This window comes from Poecilia formosa, unplaced genomic scaffold, assembly GCF_000485575.1.
Source record: "Poecilia formosa unplaced genomic scaffold, Poecilia_formosa-5.1.2 Scaffold638, whole genome shotgun sequence".
Lineage (NCBI taxonomy): Eukaryota > Metazoa > Chordata > Actinopteri > Cyprinodontiformes > Poeciliidae > Poecilia > Poecilia formosa.
This window is the reverse complement of record NW_006800577.1, coordinates 132,514-151,734: the sequence shown is the minus strand read 5'-3', so window position 1 is coordinate 151,734 and position 19,221 is coordinate 132,514. Positions and strand designations below refer to the sequence as shown.

The 19,221-nt window shown below is 38.9% G+C and overlaps 1 protein-coding gene across 3 annotated transcripts; it reads right to left on the bottom strand.

The window, feature by feature from the left end:
* Positions 1 to 849: 849 nt before the first annotated feature.
* LOC103130478 (centrosomal protein of 95 kDa) lies at positions 850 to 15,529 on the bottom strand. 3 transcript variants are annotated; one of them, XM_016665938.1, is made up of 21 exons: positions 15,289 to 15,529; positions 12,449 to 12,577; positions 11,241 to 11,348; positions 10,643 to 10,759; positions 10,331 to 10,433; positions 8,904 to 8,974; positions 8,532 to 8,722; positions 7,816 to 7,882; positions 7,664 to 7,731; positions 7,370 to 7,557; positions 6,528 to 6,651; positions 5,489 to 5,567; positions 5,211 to 5,395; positions 5,014 to 5,109; positions 4,528 to 4,663; positions 4,075 to 4,244; positions 2,938 to 3,012; positions 2,684 to 2,836; positions 2,388 to 2,534; positions 2,241 to 2,312; positions 850 to 1,808 (listed from the first exon to the last, which is right to left on the bottom strand). In XM_016665938.1, the coding sequence occupies exons 1-21, from the start codon at positions 15,311 to 15,313 to the stop codon at positions 1,632 to 1,634; spliced, it is 2,481 nt and encodes an 826-aa protein (XP_016521424.1). In that variant the 5' UTR covers positions 15,314 to 15,529; the 3' UTR covers positions 850 to 1,631. The 3 variants fall into 3 exon arrangements, with proteins under 3 accessions (XP_016521424.1, XP_007541939.1, XP_016521425.1); XM_007541877.2 differs by having other exon boundaries at positions 6,528 to 6,648; positions 15,289 to 15,528; XM_016665939.1 differs by having other exon boundaries at positions 7,373 to 7,557; positions 15,289 to 15,528.
* Between the last annotated feature and the right edge of the window lie 3,692 nt (positions 15,530 to 19,221).

Here is a 19,221-nt window from a genome sequence, read left to right as displayed (position 1 = left end):
TTTTATTTTTTGTATCAAGCCTGTTCCTGTTTTATCCCCCTCCTACTGTTAACGAAGACTGTGTCTAGCAGTCGTAGCTTTGCAAAGTCTGCAGGGTGCTTCTTAAGTAAAACTAAATTCTGGATGACTGTTTTTATAAAGGCACAGACCCCATTTACAGGAACTCTTTATAGAGCGGCCACAATAATAATAATAATAATAATTAAAAAAAGTTAAACATTTGTATGTTTGAGCATTCAAATAAAAATATACAAGTTGTTTTTTTTCTGTCAAATGTAATTTTCTGTAATATTTACTGAAAAGTTTAATTTACGTACTTTTAGCTAGCAGCTGTATTCATAAGCCAGTCACCAGAGGCAAAGTTATGAGCTAACACGTGATTGGATTACAGATAAAACGCTCTGCGGTTGGACCAATCAGAAGTCAGGGTCTGTAAATCATTACTGACCCAGAGCACCGGAAATGTAGAAATGAAAAATTTACATTTTTATTGATTTACACATTTGGCTAAATTATTCACATTTATATAATGTATTTAATACAGTTTTACGATTTTTAATGACTGGCTGTCGACCCAAATTTGTCCCAATGATGAGGTTAAACAGTAGAGAAAGCCACAGAAAGCTGTGAGAAATTTTCCCCGTTCACTTTGTCTCTAATGAGGGAAACATCTTTAATCTCCACAACGACCGGATTTACAGTTCTGTGTATTTTCTCTCCTGCTGTTCCCTCATCGTCGCCGCTATACTGCCCCACGCAGGTGTGGCGGGGATTTTTGCTCTTTGGCACTTACCATTTAAACTTTAGAGCAAAATTTCCACCTTTTGCAAATAATTTTGACACATTTTCCCACCAGTGATTCCACACATTTAATGGATGTTAGGGTGGGGGGACACATGTTTGCTCCAGGATTACAAAAACACAATCCGTGTGGTGTTCAGCTGGCACAATCATTGATTCATCACGTTTCAGGATTTGGTTAAAAGTAGAAAAGTCACAATCAAGCAGAGGTTAAAGTGAAGTCACAAACAGACCGATTATCGTTGCCCCTGGCGATTAAGACATCAGTCCAGGTTAATTAAAAATCAAACATTAAAGTTAAATAAATAATCCACTTGCATGGTTAAAGTATTAAAAGGAAGACATTTCATGTAAAAGGAAGAAAACCTTAAGACTCATCAGTGTGACAATATTATCAACTCTGTGTCTGTGGTCCTTATTTGGCAACAGGAGGAACAAGTCACTATTTTACAATAAAAGCACAAGACGACCGCAGTGGGGAAGGTAAAACGTTCTCATTCAACACGTTGTTAAACCCGAGGAGGAGGACTTGGTCCAAAGTGTCTGAAGTTCAGGTGTAGCAGCAGAGGTGAGAGGAACAGTTAGCTACATGAGCTAGAGCTACGTTTTGTCAGTGTGTGTAAAATTCCTCAACAAAACTCACATTTCGCTCTCACAACGGTAACGTTCTTTTCTGTGCAAATCTAAAAAAAAAAAAAAAAGATGCCTGAGACGGTTTGTGCATTAGATTCTTGTACCGTTGAGTTGCGAATAGCAGAAATCCAACGCGGCTCTTTCCTTCGACGCAAACGCCAATTTGGACCCGAGCCGGCCTCGTTTTTTTGTCCCGCTCAGTGGAGATAGCTGGTGTTGTACTGGAATGAGGCCATGTGGACCTGGTTGCGCAGCCTCTGGACCTCCAGGTTCTGGAAGTGGTCGTCCTCGTCGTTCTGGATGATGATTTTCTGCAGGTCTCTTATTTCGCGCTCCATCCGGGAGCGCAGCTCTCGCTTCATTTTCAGCAGAGCCTGGAAAAACACAGGAGGAAAGATGAAAGCAGGGAAAGTATCTTAAGTTTTCCCTGTAACAAGGAACGAAGGATTCATCGGGTTTCCTGATTTATTCACGAGTTTAAATACGTCGGACCAATTGTGAAGTGACACAAAGGCCCCCTGCTGGACGTCACGTGAAAGTGCTTACAATTTGGGAGCGTTTACAGAATTAAATTTTCAGACTTTGAGTTGTTTTCTTGGCAGACTTTTAAATACAAAAATGAAACTTTGTTGTAAATTTATGGCAGATATTTCTGTAGCAGTCAGGTCTTAAAAATGGAACCTGTAGTTCTGCAATATATTAATTTCAAAGAAATGCTGATTGATATATATATATATATATATATATATATATATATATATATACACACACACACACACATATTTTTTACTTCCTAATGAGTTTACCTTTTCTTGAGCTTTTTTCCGGACCTGGATCTCCTCCCGCTCATGTGCGAGTTTCTCAGCGAGTAATGAAAACTGAAAGAGACAAAACGTGTCACACATGTATGAAAATTACCAGTGATGTTATTTGCTGGTGTGTTTGTGTCGTACCTGATCCTTGTAGTAGTTCTCCAAGGACTCAAACTGGTCCTGCTGTCGTCTCTGGTGCTCCAGCTGCTGCTCCTTGGCATAAGCTCTCTGCTCCCTCAGCCGGAGCTTCTGTAGCTCCAGACCTTCCTCGAATAGCTGCCGAAACATCTATGTACACACACACACACACACACACACACACACACACACACACACACACACACTTGGAATTATTTGGAATTTATCGCGACGACAATAAATCCAAACGGTCATGTTGAAAAATGCATCAGGATGAATAACAAACGCTAAAGGCCCACCTTCTCCTCCTTGGTGCGCGCCCTCATCAGGCGGGCGCGGTGCTGCACATGGTAGTCGTTGTGGTACTTCTTGGCCCGGGCGATCTGCTGCCGCTGCTCCCGCAGTTTGCTCTGCACCGACTTCTGCTGCTGGATCCGCTCCTTAAACTCCCTCTGGAAGAAAAGGAGGTTTAAAGGATTCCCTGCATGTCAGAGCGGGAGGCCAGAACGCCTTGGTTGGGCGTTTTGGACGCCTTTGCTCCAGTGATGCTCACCAGCCGCCTGTTGTGGTCCTGGTCTCTGTTCACCAGATCCACCAGCAGGTCGTGTTTCCTCTGAGCTTCCTCCAGCTGAAAGACAAGGAGGAGTTCATGCCCAACGCATCCGTCAGATTGATTGAATAGAGCCAATCTGAGGGATTGTATTGATCGCTTTGTGCTCTGGAATAAACCCAGATGACAAGGTTTACACAGCTGATAGAAACCAGCAGCAGTCAGAGGGAGACGGTCACTCTGTCCGTCCGTCTGTTGGAAACTCTTTAAATTGTTCTGGGTTCCTGGAAAAGTATGGATTTGACTAGGCCTGTCACAATAAAGTTCCCTTAACGACAAACTGAGTTGCGGTAATGTTGACGTTTTGAGACCACTTTCAAGGAACATACTGATATAGGCATAAAAATGTCAGCTCACTCTCTGATAAAGACCAATTAACTGTAATTTTGTAAAAATAAATAAATAAAAATCACCTAACACTGGAACTGGAAGATATTTTAAACATCCAAATTAAAAAATGACGAGCAGAAATAATGAATAAAACATAAATAAAAGCACACACCAGAAAGCATAAATTAAATGTCCTTCAAAAAATATTAATAATCAGAAGGAAGATGATCGATGTCATTTTATGTTCATCATTCGATTGCTTAATTGCTTATTGTGACAGGTCTACATCTGTATTTCCCATTTTACAGTTTAAATGTGTCCTTTATCCCTTTGACTTCCCTTAATCCTTCCTTCCTTCCTTGTGTCCTGCTCCATCCTCCCTTCTTTTCTTCTTCACCATCCCTTTTTCTTCCCTTCCTTTCTGTCATGACTCATCCTTCCTGTTCTCAATCTTTGTCTCTTCCTTCCTTGTGAAACTCTTTCTTCAGGTTTTCCCTCTTTTCCTTCCTTGTTTCTTTCCTTCCTCTGATTGATCTAAATTTAAAGCATTGGCTGCAACCGTTTATTTTAAGAGGAACAGAAAAGAGAAAGACACAATCTGGAATGTTTTCTTGGGAACCCAGGAATTAGCCCGTGCCCAGCTGTCCTGTGCAGTAATAACACGCTTAAATTGCTACTAATGTCGGAGCGTTCAAGACTCCCATGTATCTGAGCTAAAAAAAAAATCTCACTTGTTGGACTCGTTCTGACCTGCTTGCAGAGTTTGTGATGATGTGGATGGCGTGAGGACGACACGGCGTGCAGCTTGTCCACCTGCTGCATCTGCTGCTCCCACATTCGACCCAAAGCGTGAGGAGAGACGTGAAGGTGAGGCAGCTCCTCCCGCAGCAAAGGGAGCAGCTCGTTCTCCCTTATTCTCACTGGGTGGAGGGAGACGGGAAGAAAAGTCTCTGCTTTATAACATCTACGTTATACTTGTGGAATAAACACCCTTTTGTAGACCTTGAATCACTAAATTAGCATGGAAAGCGTCACGCTGTCCACACACTAAGTCACTCATAGAAATAACTGAACCTAGACCAGAGCCTTGTGGGACACCCGCTGATACACACAGATGTAGCAGTAAACATTTCAGAGCTGGGCATTTTCCAAAACACCAGCCTGACGCTAACATGAGGTCAGAGGTGACGGGGTGTGACTTACGTGATGGAGTTTTCCTGGGCACCTCGAAGCGTCTCTGTGCTGCTGTTTGTGTTTTCTGTTGAGTCTTTGTTTTGCCAGGAGACGGTTTGGGTGATGGAGAAACGTCTCTCAGAATGGCCTCTCTGTACTCTCGCTCCTACACACAGAGACAAACGACGCATCAAAATGTGATAACCCTGTTAAACGTTACTGTAATGATGTTTTCTCATCAGTATCTGCCTGGGTAACCCATGGCAACCATTGTAGTTCAGGTAGTATTATTAATACTGGAAAAGTTTGAAAATACTTTCCCTCTTAAATATTTGATAGCAGGTTTATTATGACTGAAGAAACAGCTTAATAGCAAAATAAAAAAAAAAGAAGAAATCTCACTTCTAAGACTATTTCCTCTATATATTTCTCAAAAGTTCTTTACTTTAAACATTATAGATGAAACTAAAAAAAATAATAATATTGAAGCCGTGTGCGTTTCCATTTTGGACTTACAGCCTTCTGAGCTCCTCTGCGTGCTATTTGGAGTTCAGTCCGTTCCCTCTCTTCACACCTTCTCAGCTCCTCTTCGTAAGCTTCACTTTCCAGATGCTGAAAAGGTTTGGTTTTATCGACAGGAAATGATTAAAAAGCCAAAAACGCGTTGCTTCGTGTGAAGCAAGTCTCGTTTCTTTACTTGAACAGAAACGCACCTTCCTCTGAGACGACCTGTGGTGCGACTCGCCTCGTTTCGAATGATGAGGAACTTGCAGGTTGGTTTGTTTCCCGTCGTCCAGGCTCAGCGCCTCCGCCATGGCCTCCTCCAGCTGGCCGTGTGCGGAGCGACGTTCCCGACGAGGAGAGGGGGAGGCCTTCCGCTTGTCAGGATCAGGTTTTCCTGGAAGAAACGTCCCAGTTCAGTGCACGGCTGTACATACGAGGTGGTTCTAAAGGCTGATAAAAACGATTGTCTCGTGGGTGAAACTGTAACCTCTGTGCTTCCGACGGGTCCTCTTGACGCTGCCGCTGCTGTGGGACCCGTCGCTTTCTCCCAGAACTCGTTTCAGCATCTACACAGTTTATTGTTTGAATTGAAGCACGTCACAAGAACATATATAAAAAAAAAAAAACAAACAAAAAAAACATACTACTCCAGAAACCATACATTTGTTTGATTTTATGTCATTTTATTTTATGTTTCTAAGAGTGATGGCAGAAATTTAATTTTGTTCCCACTCGTCTGTTTTCTGTACGATTTCTACTAAAACGTTCGCCGAAATGTACAAATTACCTTGTCGGACTCATCATTTCTGTTCAAGGAGCCACACTTTTAAAAATGATGGCAAACAAGGATGGGTGGAAAGGCGCATAGACTTTATATACAGTATAAATAACAGAGGTAATACAGTATTTTAAATTTTAATTTAAAAAAATAAACAAAAATGACATTTTAAAAACATCTAATTTGACCTAAAATTGAATCTTATATTTATCTTGCTGTTGTATTATTGAAGAGTGTGGGGTTGATTAAAACATAATTAAAAGCTTTTAACTAAATATTTCAATGAAAGTCGAAGTTGAAATATGAAACTCAGTTTTATAAATCAGTCGGTCCTCACCGCTACGCTGACGACACTCTGCTCTATTTATCAATGAAACCAGATGAATGACATCATCTACAGAAGTCACTATTATTGTTTCAGACTTTAAAAATGGATGAGTCGCTTTATCTTTGTATTTCAAATTTCCTCTCATAACTTCTAAAAGAAACAAGCTAATTACTGGGATAGCAGTACTTCTTAATCTCTTGTTGTTTCTCTAATTTCCTTATCTGGCCTTGAATAAAGCTGGAGACACGTTTAGATACATTTTGCACCGTTTATGCTGGTGTTCTTTACAGTTCTCTGCAAAAAAACAGAGAGTGCAGCTCCAGTGTTAATAGAGCTAACACAGAACAGTGATAACGCAGCAGCTGCTGGTTGTTCTACTGATCCAAATCAAATTCAAGTGTAGATGACATGTGCACACACCAGATCCAGCTCCTCCAGGCGATGAGAGAGGTTCTCAGATATGTGATGCAGCTCCTCTTCCGCCTCCTTGTTCCTTTTTCTCCGATAAGCCAGAGACTCTTCTGGACTCTCCGGTACCGTCCTGCTTATTTCAAGAGACGAGACGGACGGCGATGTTGGGTTTATTTACACGGTTTCCACATGTTTTTCATGGCCAACAGTCCACAGTTTCCCAGATTCTGATTCGCAACAAATTCTTTGAGATATTTTAACTTTAAAAACAGAAGCATGCAAACAAACGGATGGATAAATGGATTTATGGTAGAGCGGATGGAGAAATGATCAACAATATTTGGAGAGTGAATCTATACAAAGTCTGACTGAATTTTTTTTAAAATCTAGATTCTAGAGAAAATATTACACTTGAATTAAGAGAAAGTAACTTACAAATAGATTTTCAGCAAGATATATGAGTTTGTTTTAAATCAATAATTCATAATGTTGATTAAAATAAGAACAGGTTGCACTGGCAGGTTATTTCACTTAAAACAAGACATTTTTCCCATGTTAGCTATGGGATGCTAACGATGTTATAAGTGAAATAATCTGCCTGTGGAACCAGTAGTTTTTCACCAAAATTAAGGAATTATCAGCTTAAAACAAACTCCTATATCTTGCTGAAAAGTTACTTGTAAGTTAATTTTGTCTTATTTCATGTGTGCTAAGATATTTGCGCTAGAGACTGGGCCAAAAATCCTTGGTAAGATTTTAGATTTTTGCAGTATGAATCCATCACTACATTGTCCAGGAACCCTGTAATTAATGTGATGGGGTTTTTTTGTCCCCTACAGCAAAATTCTCACCCAATGTCTGTGCTTGTTCTGAGACTTGTTCCTCGGTCCTTAAATCTTTGGATATGACTCAGAACTTCCCCGTCCTCATCGGTGTCCGGCGGCGAAGGCGTGATGGCCGACACCTCGTCCCGCAGGGTGAGGAAAAGCACATCGGGCTGGGTGCGGAACAACACCCTCCTCGGACCCCCGTTGGTCGGCTATGAAACGGCAGAATTTGGTGTGATTTGGTTTAATACAACAGACAATTTTTTGGGGGGGGTTGCCGGGGGGATCTTGAGCAGAGATTTAAACCTTATCTCCTACCTCCAGTGTCTCTCCCTCCATCTCTGCCGCAATCCGCCGCCGGCTGGAGGCAGAGTCGTCGCTTCCACCTGGAGATCAAACCAGGAAGTGATCACCGACAAACTCAACCCGACCTTTTTGCTCTCCAAAACAGTCTGGGTGTTTCTGCTCACCTGAAGACAGGCAGTGCACCGGGGACATGATCCCGTTGGTCAGAGTCTCTGTTGTCACTTTCGAGTCCTGTGACAGAGAAACAGAAATTCAGATTAAGATTACAAACAAAACAAAAAAGCGACAGTTTATTGCTGAATGCATTTTTAAGGTTTCCTTTTCTTCACAGCAATTTCAGGAAAAAAACAAACAAGGAACGCATTAGATTTGACGAGTCAAAGAACGAAAACACTTCAGACTGAAGTTTTTGGAGACTCTTTGGCTTGTATTTATTTGCCTTGTCGTAACATCAGGCTTCACGTTAAGCTTTGCAAACAAACATCCACAGTAAAAAGGTCAGATGTGTTACGGGACCCGGCCCGTTTACGGTGGAAGTGAGGCGCTTCCTCTCTTCTGTGGCAAAACAACTTAAAAATACTGGTGAAAAAACGGCTAAAAACACAAACTTATTGCGTAAGAAGATAAACAAGTAAAAAAAAAGAAATTTTTAAGAGTAATGCCAAACTTCTATAAAGGTTTTAATGAAAGTAAAAGTTGGTTTTAAACCAACTTCTTTCTACGAATCGCTTAGGTTGCGTCAGCATTTTCACATCCTTCCGTTAATGTGCTGCGTCGCAGAAACAGGAAGTGAGATTGTGGGAAAACGGAATGAGCCCCCCCATCGTTTTTGAAGCAGTAGCCTAAATATCACCGTATATTTACTGCGGTCACATTCTACCTCAACCCGTGTTATGTCAGGATTGGTCTCCTCGGTGGATCCCTGACTGAGGGAAGCGGCTCTGATGGGGCGGCCGGGAGCGTGGGGCGTGTCCCGCTGGCTGGGCGGCTGCAGCGGGATGGCGGAGAACATCTGGTCCTGGTGCGGCGCTCCCTCGACGGCGCCTGACGTCAGAGGAGGGACGGCCGGTTCTGCCATGCAGACACAAAAACATAAATTTCTCTGTTATTTTTTTACATTTGCTTTGGTAAAAAACAAAAAAAAAAAAACAAACAAACACCATGTTAAATACTGCAACAATTCAGACACGGCTAAAAATGCAAAGAAAGAAAACCCTAACCCTTTTTAAAATCACAGTTAGCATGGACTGACCTTGTTGTTTGGCCGTAAGCGTCTGATCCGATCCTTTGACCTCACCAGCCAATCCAGTTTCCTCTGAGTTTCTGCAAATGAGACATTGTGTTACTATTTTTTTCCCCCAGGTTAAAACATCTATTATCTCAGCTTCCCTGAGCTTAAATCAGTCAGAACTGTTTAATAAAAAAAAACATGCAGCTGCTTTGTAATATAGAATTGACTCATTAGGTTTTATCAAGAAGTTAAAACCTCGAGTTGGAAAACAGGTCTGGTTGTTTTTCTAGCTAATCACATCACAAAGAAAACTTTGAGAAAGCTGCACCAAGGCTGACCAATTTAATATAACCAGAGTCAGTCAAGAGAAAAGTTTCATAATACAGTTACAAAACTTGAAATAAAAAAAAAGAAGTTTAGCATTAGATGTGTTTTAAAATCATTTATTCTTCAACGTGAACAAGATGTGAGCGTGTGAACATTTTCCATTGAGTGGCTTCAGTAATGACTCTGCTGCAGGCGGCTTGTTGTGTCAAAAGCAGAGCGGCGCTCCGAGTCATGAGCTGCAAACCCCACGGTCAGCCAGAGGCTCTGAGGAAACTAATTAGAAACATCCCTTCCTACAAATTCAACCAAAATCTGTACAATCAAGTCAACATGTAAAACTTTAATGATGTTATAAGTTTCCTTATAATAGGGGTGTTCAAACTGTGGCTCGTGGGCCATTTGTGGCACTTCAAATATTTTTTTTCCGGCCCCTGACCACAAGTTAAGAGTCGGAAAGATTTTTCGAGCAAAACACAAAACAATTAGTGACTCAAAAATATTTTTATTTTTTTTTATTTTAGTGAGGCAACATCTGAAGCCCCTTTACTATTTTGGATCTTTAATGACGTACAGATTTTATAAAAAAATTATTTATTGTTGAGCAGGTAAACCAAATAAAATCACAATAAATTAATTTTTAATTTAATACATTTTGTGGCCTGGAGGGAGTTTAAATTAGCCTCCAGAGCCAAAACCGGCCTCAAAATAATGAGTCATAATTATCTAAGGTGAGAAAAAACAGTTTCCTTTAGGACTGAAACAATTAATCAGATTAATCAATTACAAAACATAATCGTCAACTAATTTAGCAGGTGATTAATAATTCACCTGCTAAATGTATACAGACATTGAGATAGTTTGAGCTTTAGCTAATTGAGATTTACTAAAGGAGTTTAGGCAATAAAATGTCTATTTTACATTTTAAAAAGGAATTTGATTATTTGTATCTTTCAATGAATTTCTAATATTGCATTAAAAAAGACTTAAGTGGTTAACTGAAAAATCTGTAGACTGGGCCATTTTTTAAATCTGATTACTCGAGCGTCAGAATAATCAATAGATTAATTGATTATTAAATTAATCGTTAGTTGCAGCTCTTGTTTCATCAGAGAAGCTCTTACTCTACACTGGGTGAAACTGATCTCCTCTCCTGCTGCGTCTCCAGGTTGGCCGGTTTCTTGCTCTCATCAGCTTCATCCTCGTTTTGGGGGTCATTAGGTTCAACTGAAGACGAGAACAGAACGGATTACTTAGAGAACGAACAGAAGAAAAAATGAGAAAAGCAAAAATGCAAACGAGTTTAAAACCAAACGACAATACCGATTTAAATCCTCAAAATTGCACTAGAAGACAGAATCGCCAACGAAAATGATTTTATTAAAAGGGTAAACCTGCAGATCATTAATAAATCTGATGAGAAAAGACAAACATACGCGTGGCACCGTTCTGCGTCTCCTCGTTTAGCTCCTCGTTGAGGTATTCCAGGAGGCCGTCGAAGATTTCCAGGAGGTTCTTGATCGACTCTTTGTCTCCGCTGACAACATTTTCTCCTGCAGACAGAAACTCGGTGAGTTAGAGCCGCTAGATGTTCCCAGAAGTCAGGACTTCAACTTTCCATCCCGTGATCCTCAAAATAACATCGACAGAGACGATAAATAGAATTATTTCATTTTAGCTAGTCACACATAAACCAAGAGAAACATACAGTATAATATACAGTTTTTAATTGACAAATATTATACATTTAATTTCATCATTTAACAAGTGTATTTCATTGTTCAATGAGACATTCAAAGGTACATTTATTTACTTCACAATTCATCTATTTATTTAATTTTGTCTGTTTTGGCTCTCCGTACATCTAAAGGGTCACATCCGTGTTATTCTGAAAATCATTTCGTAACCCCCACTGTGTCAACCCCTGCTGTAAGTGATTTAATGCGCCGATTAATTAAAAAACCCAGCCCTCAGTTGAAGAGACATGAAACAAATCTAGAAATATGGAGTGTGTGTGTCGTTTCGTTTCTGTACCTGTGATGTGTGAGAGGCTGATCTGAAGGTAATCCAGAGACAGAGAGTCGATCACAGACTGAACGTTGTGGACATCGTCCTCTTGACTGTTCGCTGATGCAATATAATCTAAAACGCAAACATGGAAGAAGAAAAAAAGGCAAATCGGCATAACTCAAAACCAGCGACCAAGAGATCTGTGCATTTAATTTGAAGACATCACTCTGGACTTCCACTTGATCTCTTTCCTCAACCGTTTACAGTACGACTGAAACGATTAATCGGATTAATCGTGATGAATTGATTACTCACATATAGTAATTGATTATTCATTAACTGGAGTGTACAGAATCAATACAAGGCCTCTGAAACGTCAACATATTCAGAGGCGTGATTAAGGCAAAACTGTAGAAAAAATACATACATTTTGCATTTAAGAGGAAAAACCTTCTTTGTCTGTAAATATGTTCTACCCAGAACTCCTCAAGTGGCATTTTTAGTTTTACCCGGTTAATATTCTGTAAAAGAGACAATCTCCTAAGCACCTTTTGCTATCCAATTATTAATCGGTCATTCAGAAAAGCAAACAGATCAAAACTTCACTGTATAGATGTTGATAAGCCAAGCAGAAAGGTGTGAGCTTCTTACATTATGGAAAGTATTTTTTTTTGCTGCAAATTCGTCCTTTGTAACAAATGATCAAGTGTTCGCTAATTGAATGTTATGTTTGTGCATTTTAGGCAGTAAAATATATTTTTTTTTCTATTTGAAAAATGAATTAACTTTTTTCTTTATTTGTATTTTTGAACACATTTCTAATATTGTATAAAATATGATTAAATGAAAGAATGAAAAATGTGATTAATGTGCCAATTTTTTCTTGATTAATGGTAAAAAAAAATCAATTGAATAATCAATAACTAAAATAATCAGAAGCTGCAGCCCTTGCTTACCGGAAGGAACAGCTGTGTATGCTGCATGTCTGAGTCTGTGTTCAGATGACACTTTGCAGCAGGTTGCAACATGTTTAGAACGTAAACATGTTGCGTAAGGCAAGAATTAACAAGCATCCGATTCAGGAAATATTATTCTATAACCTTTCTTGCCAGTGACAACCCGGATCAACCATCTTAACAACTCAAAGTCTCGAGAAAACGTGGCCACCGATGAACACCAGATTATCGGAGAGTCTCCAGAAGTATTCCATCTGCCCAGGAGTCTGATTTTACCTGGAACCGTCTCCCCGAGGATCGTCTCGTACAAAGTGACGAAAACATCCGGCCCGCACTCCGACAATGTGCTCAACTTCAGGTTTACGTTACACCTGCTGAGCAGATTGTTTGCCACATCAACCCAGTCTGCAGAGAAAAAGGGGAAATAATGAGTCAGGAGGGTTTGCTGGTAGAAAAGAAGATCAGAATGTCTCGCTGAACGACAACCAAGTCCAGAACAGCAATCCTGTTTAAGCACAACGTGTTTTTGTTTTTTTTGTCTGGATTTTAAGGTTTATGTAACTCTTTTATGTAACTCTCAGACAGAGGATTACGTTTGTTCAATAATAGATGACAGGGAAGGCTTAGTTTTAGCATCAGGAACATCACTTCTTTTCGATTCATTTCCATTTTATCCAATCTATGAACCTTTTACGTGGTTTTCCTTCTTTCTCTCTCTCACTCAGCTCCACATTCTTCCAACTTTTCCATTATCTCAAACCATCTTAGCTTCACACTCCTCAAAATTCTCCAAACTTCTGCACCAGATTGCTCCTGTAATATGCTCTTTGCCACTTCTGTTTTGGTCATATACATCACCAGGTCTGGCTAACAGTTTCAAAACGTTCAACCAAAGGTCCATCTACTAAATGCTGACTTGAAGGGGGTGAATATTTATGCAGTCGCTTATTTTATGCTACATACTTTTATTTAACTATCATTACTTGGTGGGAATTGGTTTTCACTTTTTGTGTAATGTCTTTCGTATAAAAAAAGGTGTATTTTGTAAACTATGACTGGTTTGTAAAAGCAGTAAAACAGTCAAAGAGAGTGAAATCTTTTTATAGACACTGAATATTTCAGAACATTTGGGTCCATTTGGCCCCTGCAGGTTCTTTAATCTTGTGACTGGCGCCGAAAACAGAAGCTGACTGAGATTTCACACCAACAGCCCCAGGAACTCTTTTCCCACCGAGCTTCAGATCTGTGGACACAGCTGTATTTTCTAAAAAACAACTAAAGGGTCAAATCTTTTACATTTTCTTGATTATTTATTTATGTCTATTGCTATTTAATACCGATCTTTTTTTTTTTGCTTGTTTTACTCAATAAGATAAACTGGCTGTTCAGTAATATCAGTATACAATATGAATAAAACTGGAAACACATACTATGGATTTTTTTTAAGAAGAAGTGTATTTATGGTAGTATAAAAATTTCAATAATTTGAGTAGCGCATAAATAAATAGTTAAAAGCAGAGACCATTAGCATTTATTTGACTATTTGTGTAAATCTAGCTGATCTGTGAAGGACCAATAACCACAGCAGAGAGGGGAGGAAGAAAGTACATAACTTTTATTTTAAAAAATGTTCTTTTACTTATTTGTTAAAACTATCACCAATTTGTGACAGTACGGCATTAGATAATCTCTGAATAAATAAATAAAAAAATCGTCCCCCTCCACTGCATCACAGAAATGCATCACGCTGTCAATCATGTTCATGTATACTCTGCTCAAAGTGCTAATGGTGGAGAAACAACTTACCGTTACAGGAAAACAACTTACTCGCTGTCATTGGTGGCCATGCTAACTAGCCTGAGTATTCAAAGAAACACAAGCACTAGCATGATTGACAGCGCTAAGGCCCTCCTCTTCATTCCCATTGGTTGTTTTTGTTCAGAGCAGTGCATTTCTGGGGGAAGCACATTTTTTTTCTCTCTCTTACACATTCTCTGTCTCATCCCATACTGTCATGGTATAGTGATAGTTTTAGCAAATGTGTAGAAAGCAAATGTTTTAGAAATGTTACACACTGCAGCTTTAAATCAGTGTTGGAGCATAAAATTTTTCCAAATCTTGTGACAAAAGCTGATCCTACCAAGTTTCCTACTACGTATCATTTTTCCCTCTACTTCCCAAATATATTGAAGTGCAACTTGGTTTATCATCTAAAATCCTGACTATAACATTGCAAAGTTTGGGGGAAAACGTCAATGTGTATGGATACTTTTGCAAACTACACCGTTTTGCATACTTCATCAGCACTTCCAGACATTACATTTGTTGTCATCTTACTTTGAATTAAACTAAACAGCATCTCACTAATCGCCACAAATAAAGTCAAAATAAATAAAAGTCTCTTCTATAACTAGATTCAGTAACTACTCTCTCACATCTTGGTGGTATGACTGGATCTTTTCTTAGTTACTCCAGCTCTGCAGATCGCAACCTCATGAGGATCAGCAGTAAGCTTCATCATCTCCTACAGACTCCCTCACTAAAATTATATTGTTAAAAATCTGTAGGACCTATATTCTCTCCGACATACCTTCAATGTAGCCAGCCTCCTGTTCACTTCCTGTTGCCAATCCTCTCATTCGCTAAGTTTCTTCCTCATTCATCAGCTCCTTAAACTATCCTTAATAAATCGGTCTAACACAGTTATTAACTGCACAACCTCACTGGCTTGCTTCTTTACTCTAATTTCGTCACACTAACTACTGTTTCAGGCTAAAGGTTTTATTGACATGTTTTGTTCTAAAAGACACCAGTATTGATTGTGAGAAAACACATCTGCATGCAACATTGGTGCCTTCTCTAACGCTGTTTTCCTCAAACTTTGCCGGTTGAGTAAACTGAAAAGTAGCAAGCTAACGTTGCTAATGGTTGCTAACAGGAACTTTATGGGATAAGGCTAAACGGCGACCTGTTATCACTATAATAAATATATATCTACAATGAACGTTAGTCCAGCTGTAAGAAGCGACAACATTAGCCATCCAGAAACCAAACTTTAGCCGCAAGCGTTACGTGTCGCTAGCTTTCAGTCAGAAAGAAAGTCGTGGTAGCCTTACTTCTGTCTCCCTCCTGAGTTCCCATGAAACAACTGTCGAAAAAAAGATGGCTGGGGCTTGAAAACGGATGATGAGCCAAAAAAGGGGGCGAAGTCCCAAATTGCCAAACCTGACCCGAAAAACTGGTATCGGTGTTGAAGTTTTTTTTTCGGTATCAGCTCACATTCAAAACTGAGGTCTTGTTTGATTGGACGTTAGCTCATTCTTTGTTTGAGGAAGTAAAGCATGATGTGCTGTCTACCGCCCCCTACTGGTTTCTATGGATATTGACCCTTTGCAATACGTCACTTCATCGCGCGAGTCGCTAGTGCGCTGCACATTCATTTGGCACGTCAACAATCTCGCCATATTGCAGAGGGAGATTTAGAGGAAGTGTCTATATATATACATAAAAAAAAGGTCATTCCGAGTGGAATCTTGGAGCTGCAAAACTTTCGTATCGTGATATGTCTTTAGAATATTGTAGACCTAAATATTTTTTGCTTTTGTTATAATGTATTTTAAACAGTAAAAGATTATGCTTTTTTTAAAATATTTTTTTTATTTTGCTTGCTTATAATTGAAAATGATTTTTAAAACACACACACACACACACACACACACACACACACACACACACACACAGGCAATAAAAAGTCATCTGTCACATTCTTGAATTGTTCTGATTACATCAATTTAGAACTCAAAGAACAACTAAAGCAGATACTCTGTGGGACAAGCGGAAATCACAGCATTATATTTTTGTCTTATAAACTACTTAAGATAAAATAGGCTCCAAACAGAAAACTTTTGTTTATGTTAAATATCAAAGTTCTTTTCACAGATCCAGTAGTTTTCGTTTGCACACTGAGCATCATTCCAGCTGCGTTCAGAGTCAAAGTTCTTTATCTCCACACAGTCCTCATTTCTGCCTTTAAATTGGTTAAGTTCTCCAAAGCGCCAGCAGCTGAAATAAAAAAGAGATTAACAAGTTTTAGGCAAAGAACATCAACCTCTGGTTGATATATGTAGCATGTAACTGTGAAGAACCTATCACAGTCCTTTTATGGTTGAATTAGAATGAACATTAATGTGAGAACCTTCTTGTTAGCGCAGTCCCATCCACCCATTTAAACGACCCCTCTCGTATTCTGTCAGTAAGACCAATCCAGGCCCTCTTTTGAAACATCCTTGTGAATTCCTGGATCACACAAACAGGCATATAAATAATTAAACATCGCACAGCTGAAGCAACATCCAGAACATCAGTGTAGCTTTGCTTGACTTTCTAATCCAACAGAATGTCCCACAAATTTGCAGGTTAACTTTATTGTTTCTTTAAATAAACTGAGTCATGTCTTGGTGCAAAAACTGAACAGAACTGCTTTTAGAAACCCTCGTTTAAATAAATTCAATAACTATTTTTGCTCTGCAGCAAAAAGCATGCTTAGCAAAAATTCAAAAACATTTGTTTTTGATTGTTTAGTGCTACAAAACATCCTGGCAATACATCTTGTAGAGTTGGATCTCTTTGTGAATGCAGACACAATGCAGTAACAATGTAAGACAGGGGATCTTAAACATCTTGTTGGAGATTCAGCCATGTTGAATGAAAATTTCTCAAGAAAACTGTTTGACAGAAATGAACTTTTCTTCAGCTCTCAGGTTGTTCATTATGTTTGACCAAACAATAATTATGGAAAGTAAAGATACACATGGTTAGACGTGACATAGACTCTCCACAGGCTGCACTATGACCCATGGATCCTTTCCTCTGGGCACAGACCGTCAAATTGTAAAACTTTCTGATTGGGAACTATGTTGTCTTATAAACTGACGAATACACTGTACTTATATGCTCCACAGAAACAAATATTAGCATACAAACCTCTTCTTTTCTGCTGCTGATGATCACCAGGTCGGCTCCTCGCCACCGGCAGTCATATTGACTGCTGTGCCAGGACTTCTTGGTTGTAGAAACATAATAGAAGCTACCACTGAAATACACCCATTTTGCCTCTGCAAATTTAGCTATTTAAAGAAAATAAATTAGAAAATGTCAGTGCATGAAGCAACAACATGATGATGTTCATTAAGAGCACACACTGAAATGTTCAACAGATATGTTGCTTATTATACAAAATACTGGACTGTGTGTACCCAATGTTTGCCTCTGGAGGTTCTGTACTGACCCTACACCAGTTTGTACCCGCTCTGACAACAGATGATTCGTTCTGACGATTTCCAAAATGTCTTCTCAGTCTCCGGCACACTTACCTTTACTAAATTAAGAGTCAAACTCACCAAAAATCACTCAGTTTCGTCGTCAGCTTATTTTTCTCAGTAGCCAGGCCTAACTTCTCCAATCCTGGTTAAACATTAATACATGTCCACATGGAGAAATTTAAGCTTTTCAAGTCTAATTTGAAGAATTCAGGGGGGTTAAATTAATCACTACATTGTTTTTCTATGACTTTAGAGTCTATATGTTTCCTACCTACTGCAGGTAGTAAGCTGAGAGCTGAGCAGACTTTAATCCACAGATAGTCTACGTATGGAGTTAGATTTGTTTCACAATTATTCAATCAAAAAAAAATCAAACAAAAAAATGTCAAACAAAAAATCTTAAAAACTTTTTAAACATAAAAATAATTTTTTACAAAACAAAAACATCACAATATCTTTATGATACTAATATGACTGCATAATTAAAAATACTAGTAACCTGACCATAACACTCCATTATACAACTCAAGAGGAATGATAGAAATAAAGCCACTTTGTGAAAGTATTTTCTGTATTTTGTTTTAGAAAAGATATTGAGGGTGACTAAAATTAAATCTGTTATGAAAAAAATTGTTCAGTCATATCATCCAGCCTTATTCAGTATATTATTGTATTATTTTACTAATTGCATATTACTTCATATTCAGATTTCTTTGCTGGTATTACTTGAAAGTGTTTCATTTTAATATCTCGCATGAAGGGCGAATTACATGCAAATACTTCACATAATGAGGGAAAAAGGTTTGTGAAATCCAGAGTATTACAAAAGAGATTACATTTTATTGTAAGTCCAAACAGTATAACAAAATGAGCACTGAAAATATATAATAAACTTTCCAGCAGTTACTCGGATGTCAAACTTGTTTGTCTTTACTGGTGATGAAAACCCGTCACTGGAGGAGAGAGGAAGAGCGGCTCAGCCCGGATCACTGCAGTGTCAGGGTAGCTGCTTAAAGTCTGCAGGTAGATTTTTGCGTATCTGGTCCTCTGGTTTTTAGATCTTAATTGTAAATAAAACGTTAGTCAATGTTGTGATGATCCAGTTAAAATCTGAATACTTTTTTGAATGTAGCTGAAATCAATTTAAACCACTAGCAGACACAGTACAGTACGCCGATTATCTGTACTAAAAATAATGCAAAAAATGTAACATAGAAGAAGAGGTATTAGTTTTAAAACAAATAATAAACTGACTTGGAGAAATATATTTAGTCAAACACACCTGGCCCCTAAAAGCAACAATTACTTCCCTACCTGACCTTCTCTGACTCAACACTTGCTGGTCTCTCCATCCTCATGTTCTGATCCTCTCTAGCAGCTGGAGGAATCAGTAAGACCTACAAGCCTGTCCTGCTTCAGCTGCACTCTGCTGGTCATACTAGAATGGGGAATTAGGAGAACACTAATTTAATATCATAACACAGCAAAAGGCATATTACATCTAATTCGGAATAAAACTCAGTACAAGACACACCCATCAAATAATAAAAAACAGAAATTATGTGAATATCCTCCTTCAGCCTGTGACCTACCAGCTTAGTTTTACATTTTACATCTGGAAGAAACATTTGTTTTTTTCCACGTTTAATGCCACTCGACAGAGGTGCGCTGGTTAACGTTGCTTCAACTCATCATTGCTGACCAAGCTGGAAGATGGAAGGTCTTCCT

Excerpts from the sequence above, each read along its gene's own strand:
- LOC103130478 (XM_016665938.1), bottom strand. The coding sequence starts at position 15,313 with ATGGGAACTCAGGAGGGAGACAGAA. Across the intron at positions 12,578-15,288 it reads AACTCAGGAGGGAGACAGAA|ACTGGGTTGATGTGGCAAAC; the intron begins GTAAGGCTACCA and ends TTTTCTCTGCAG. Across the intron at positions 4,664-5,013 it reads GCAGAGGAGCTCAGAAGGCT|GAGCGAGAGTACAGAGAGGC; the intron begins GTAAGTCCAAAA and ends CTCTGTGTGTAG.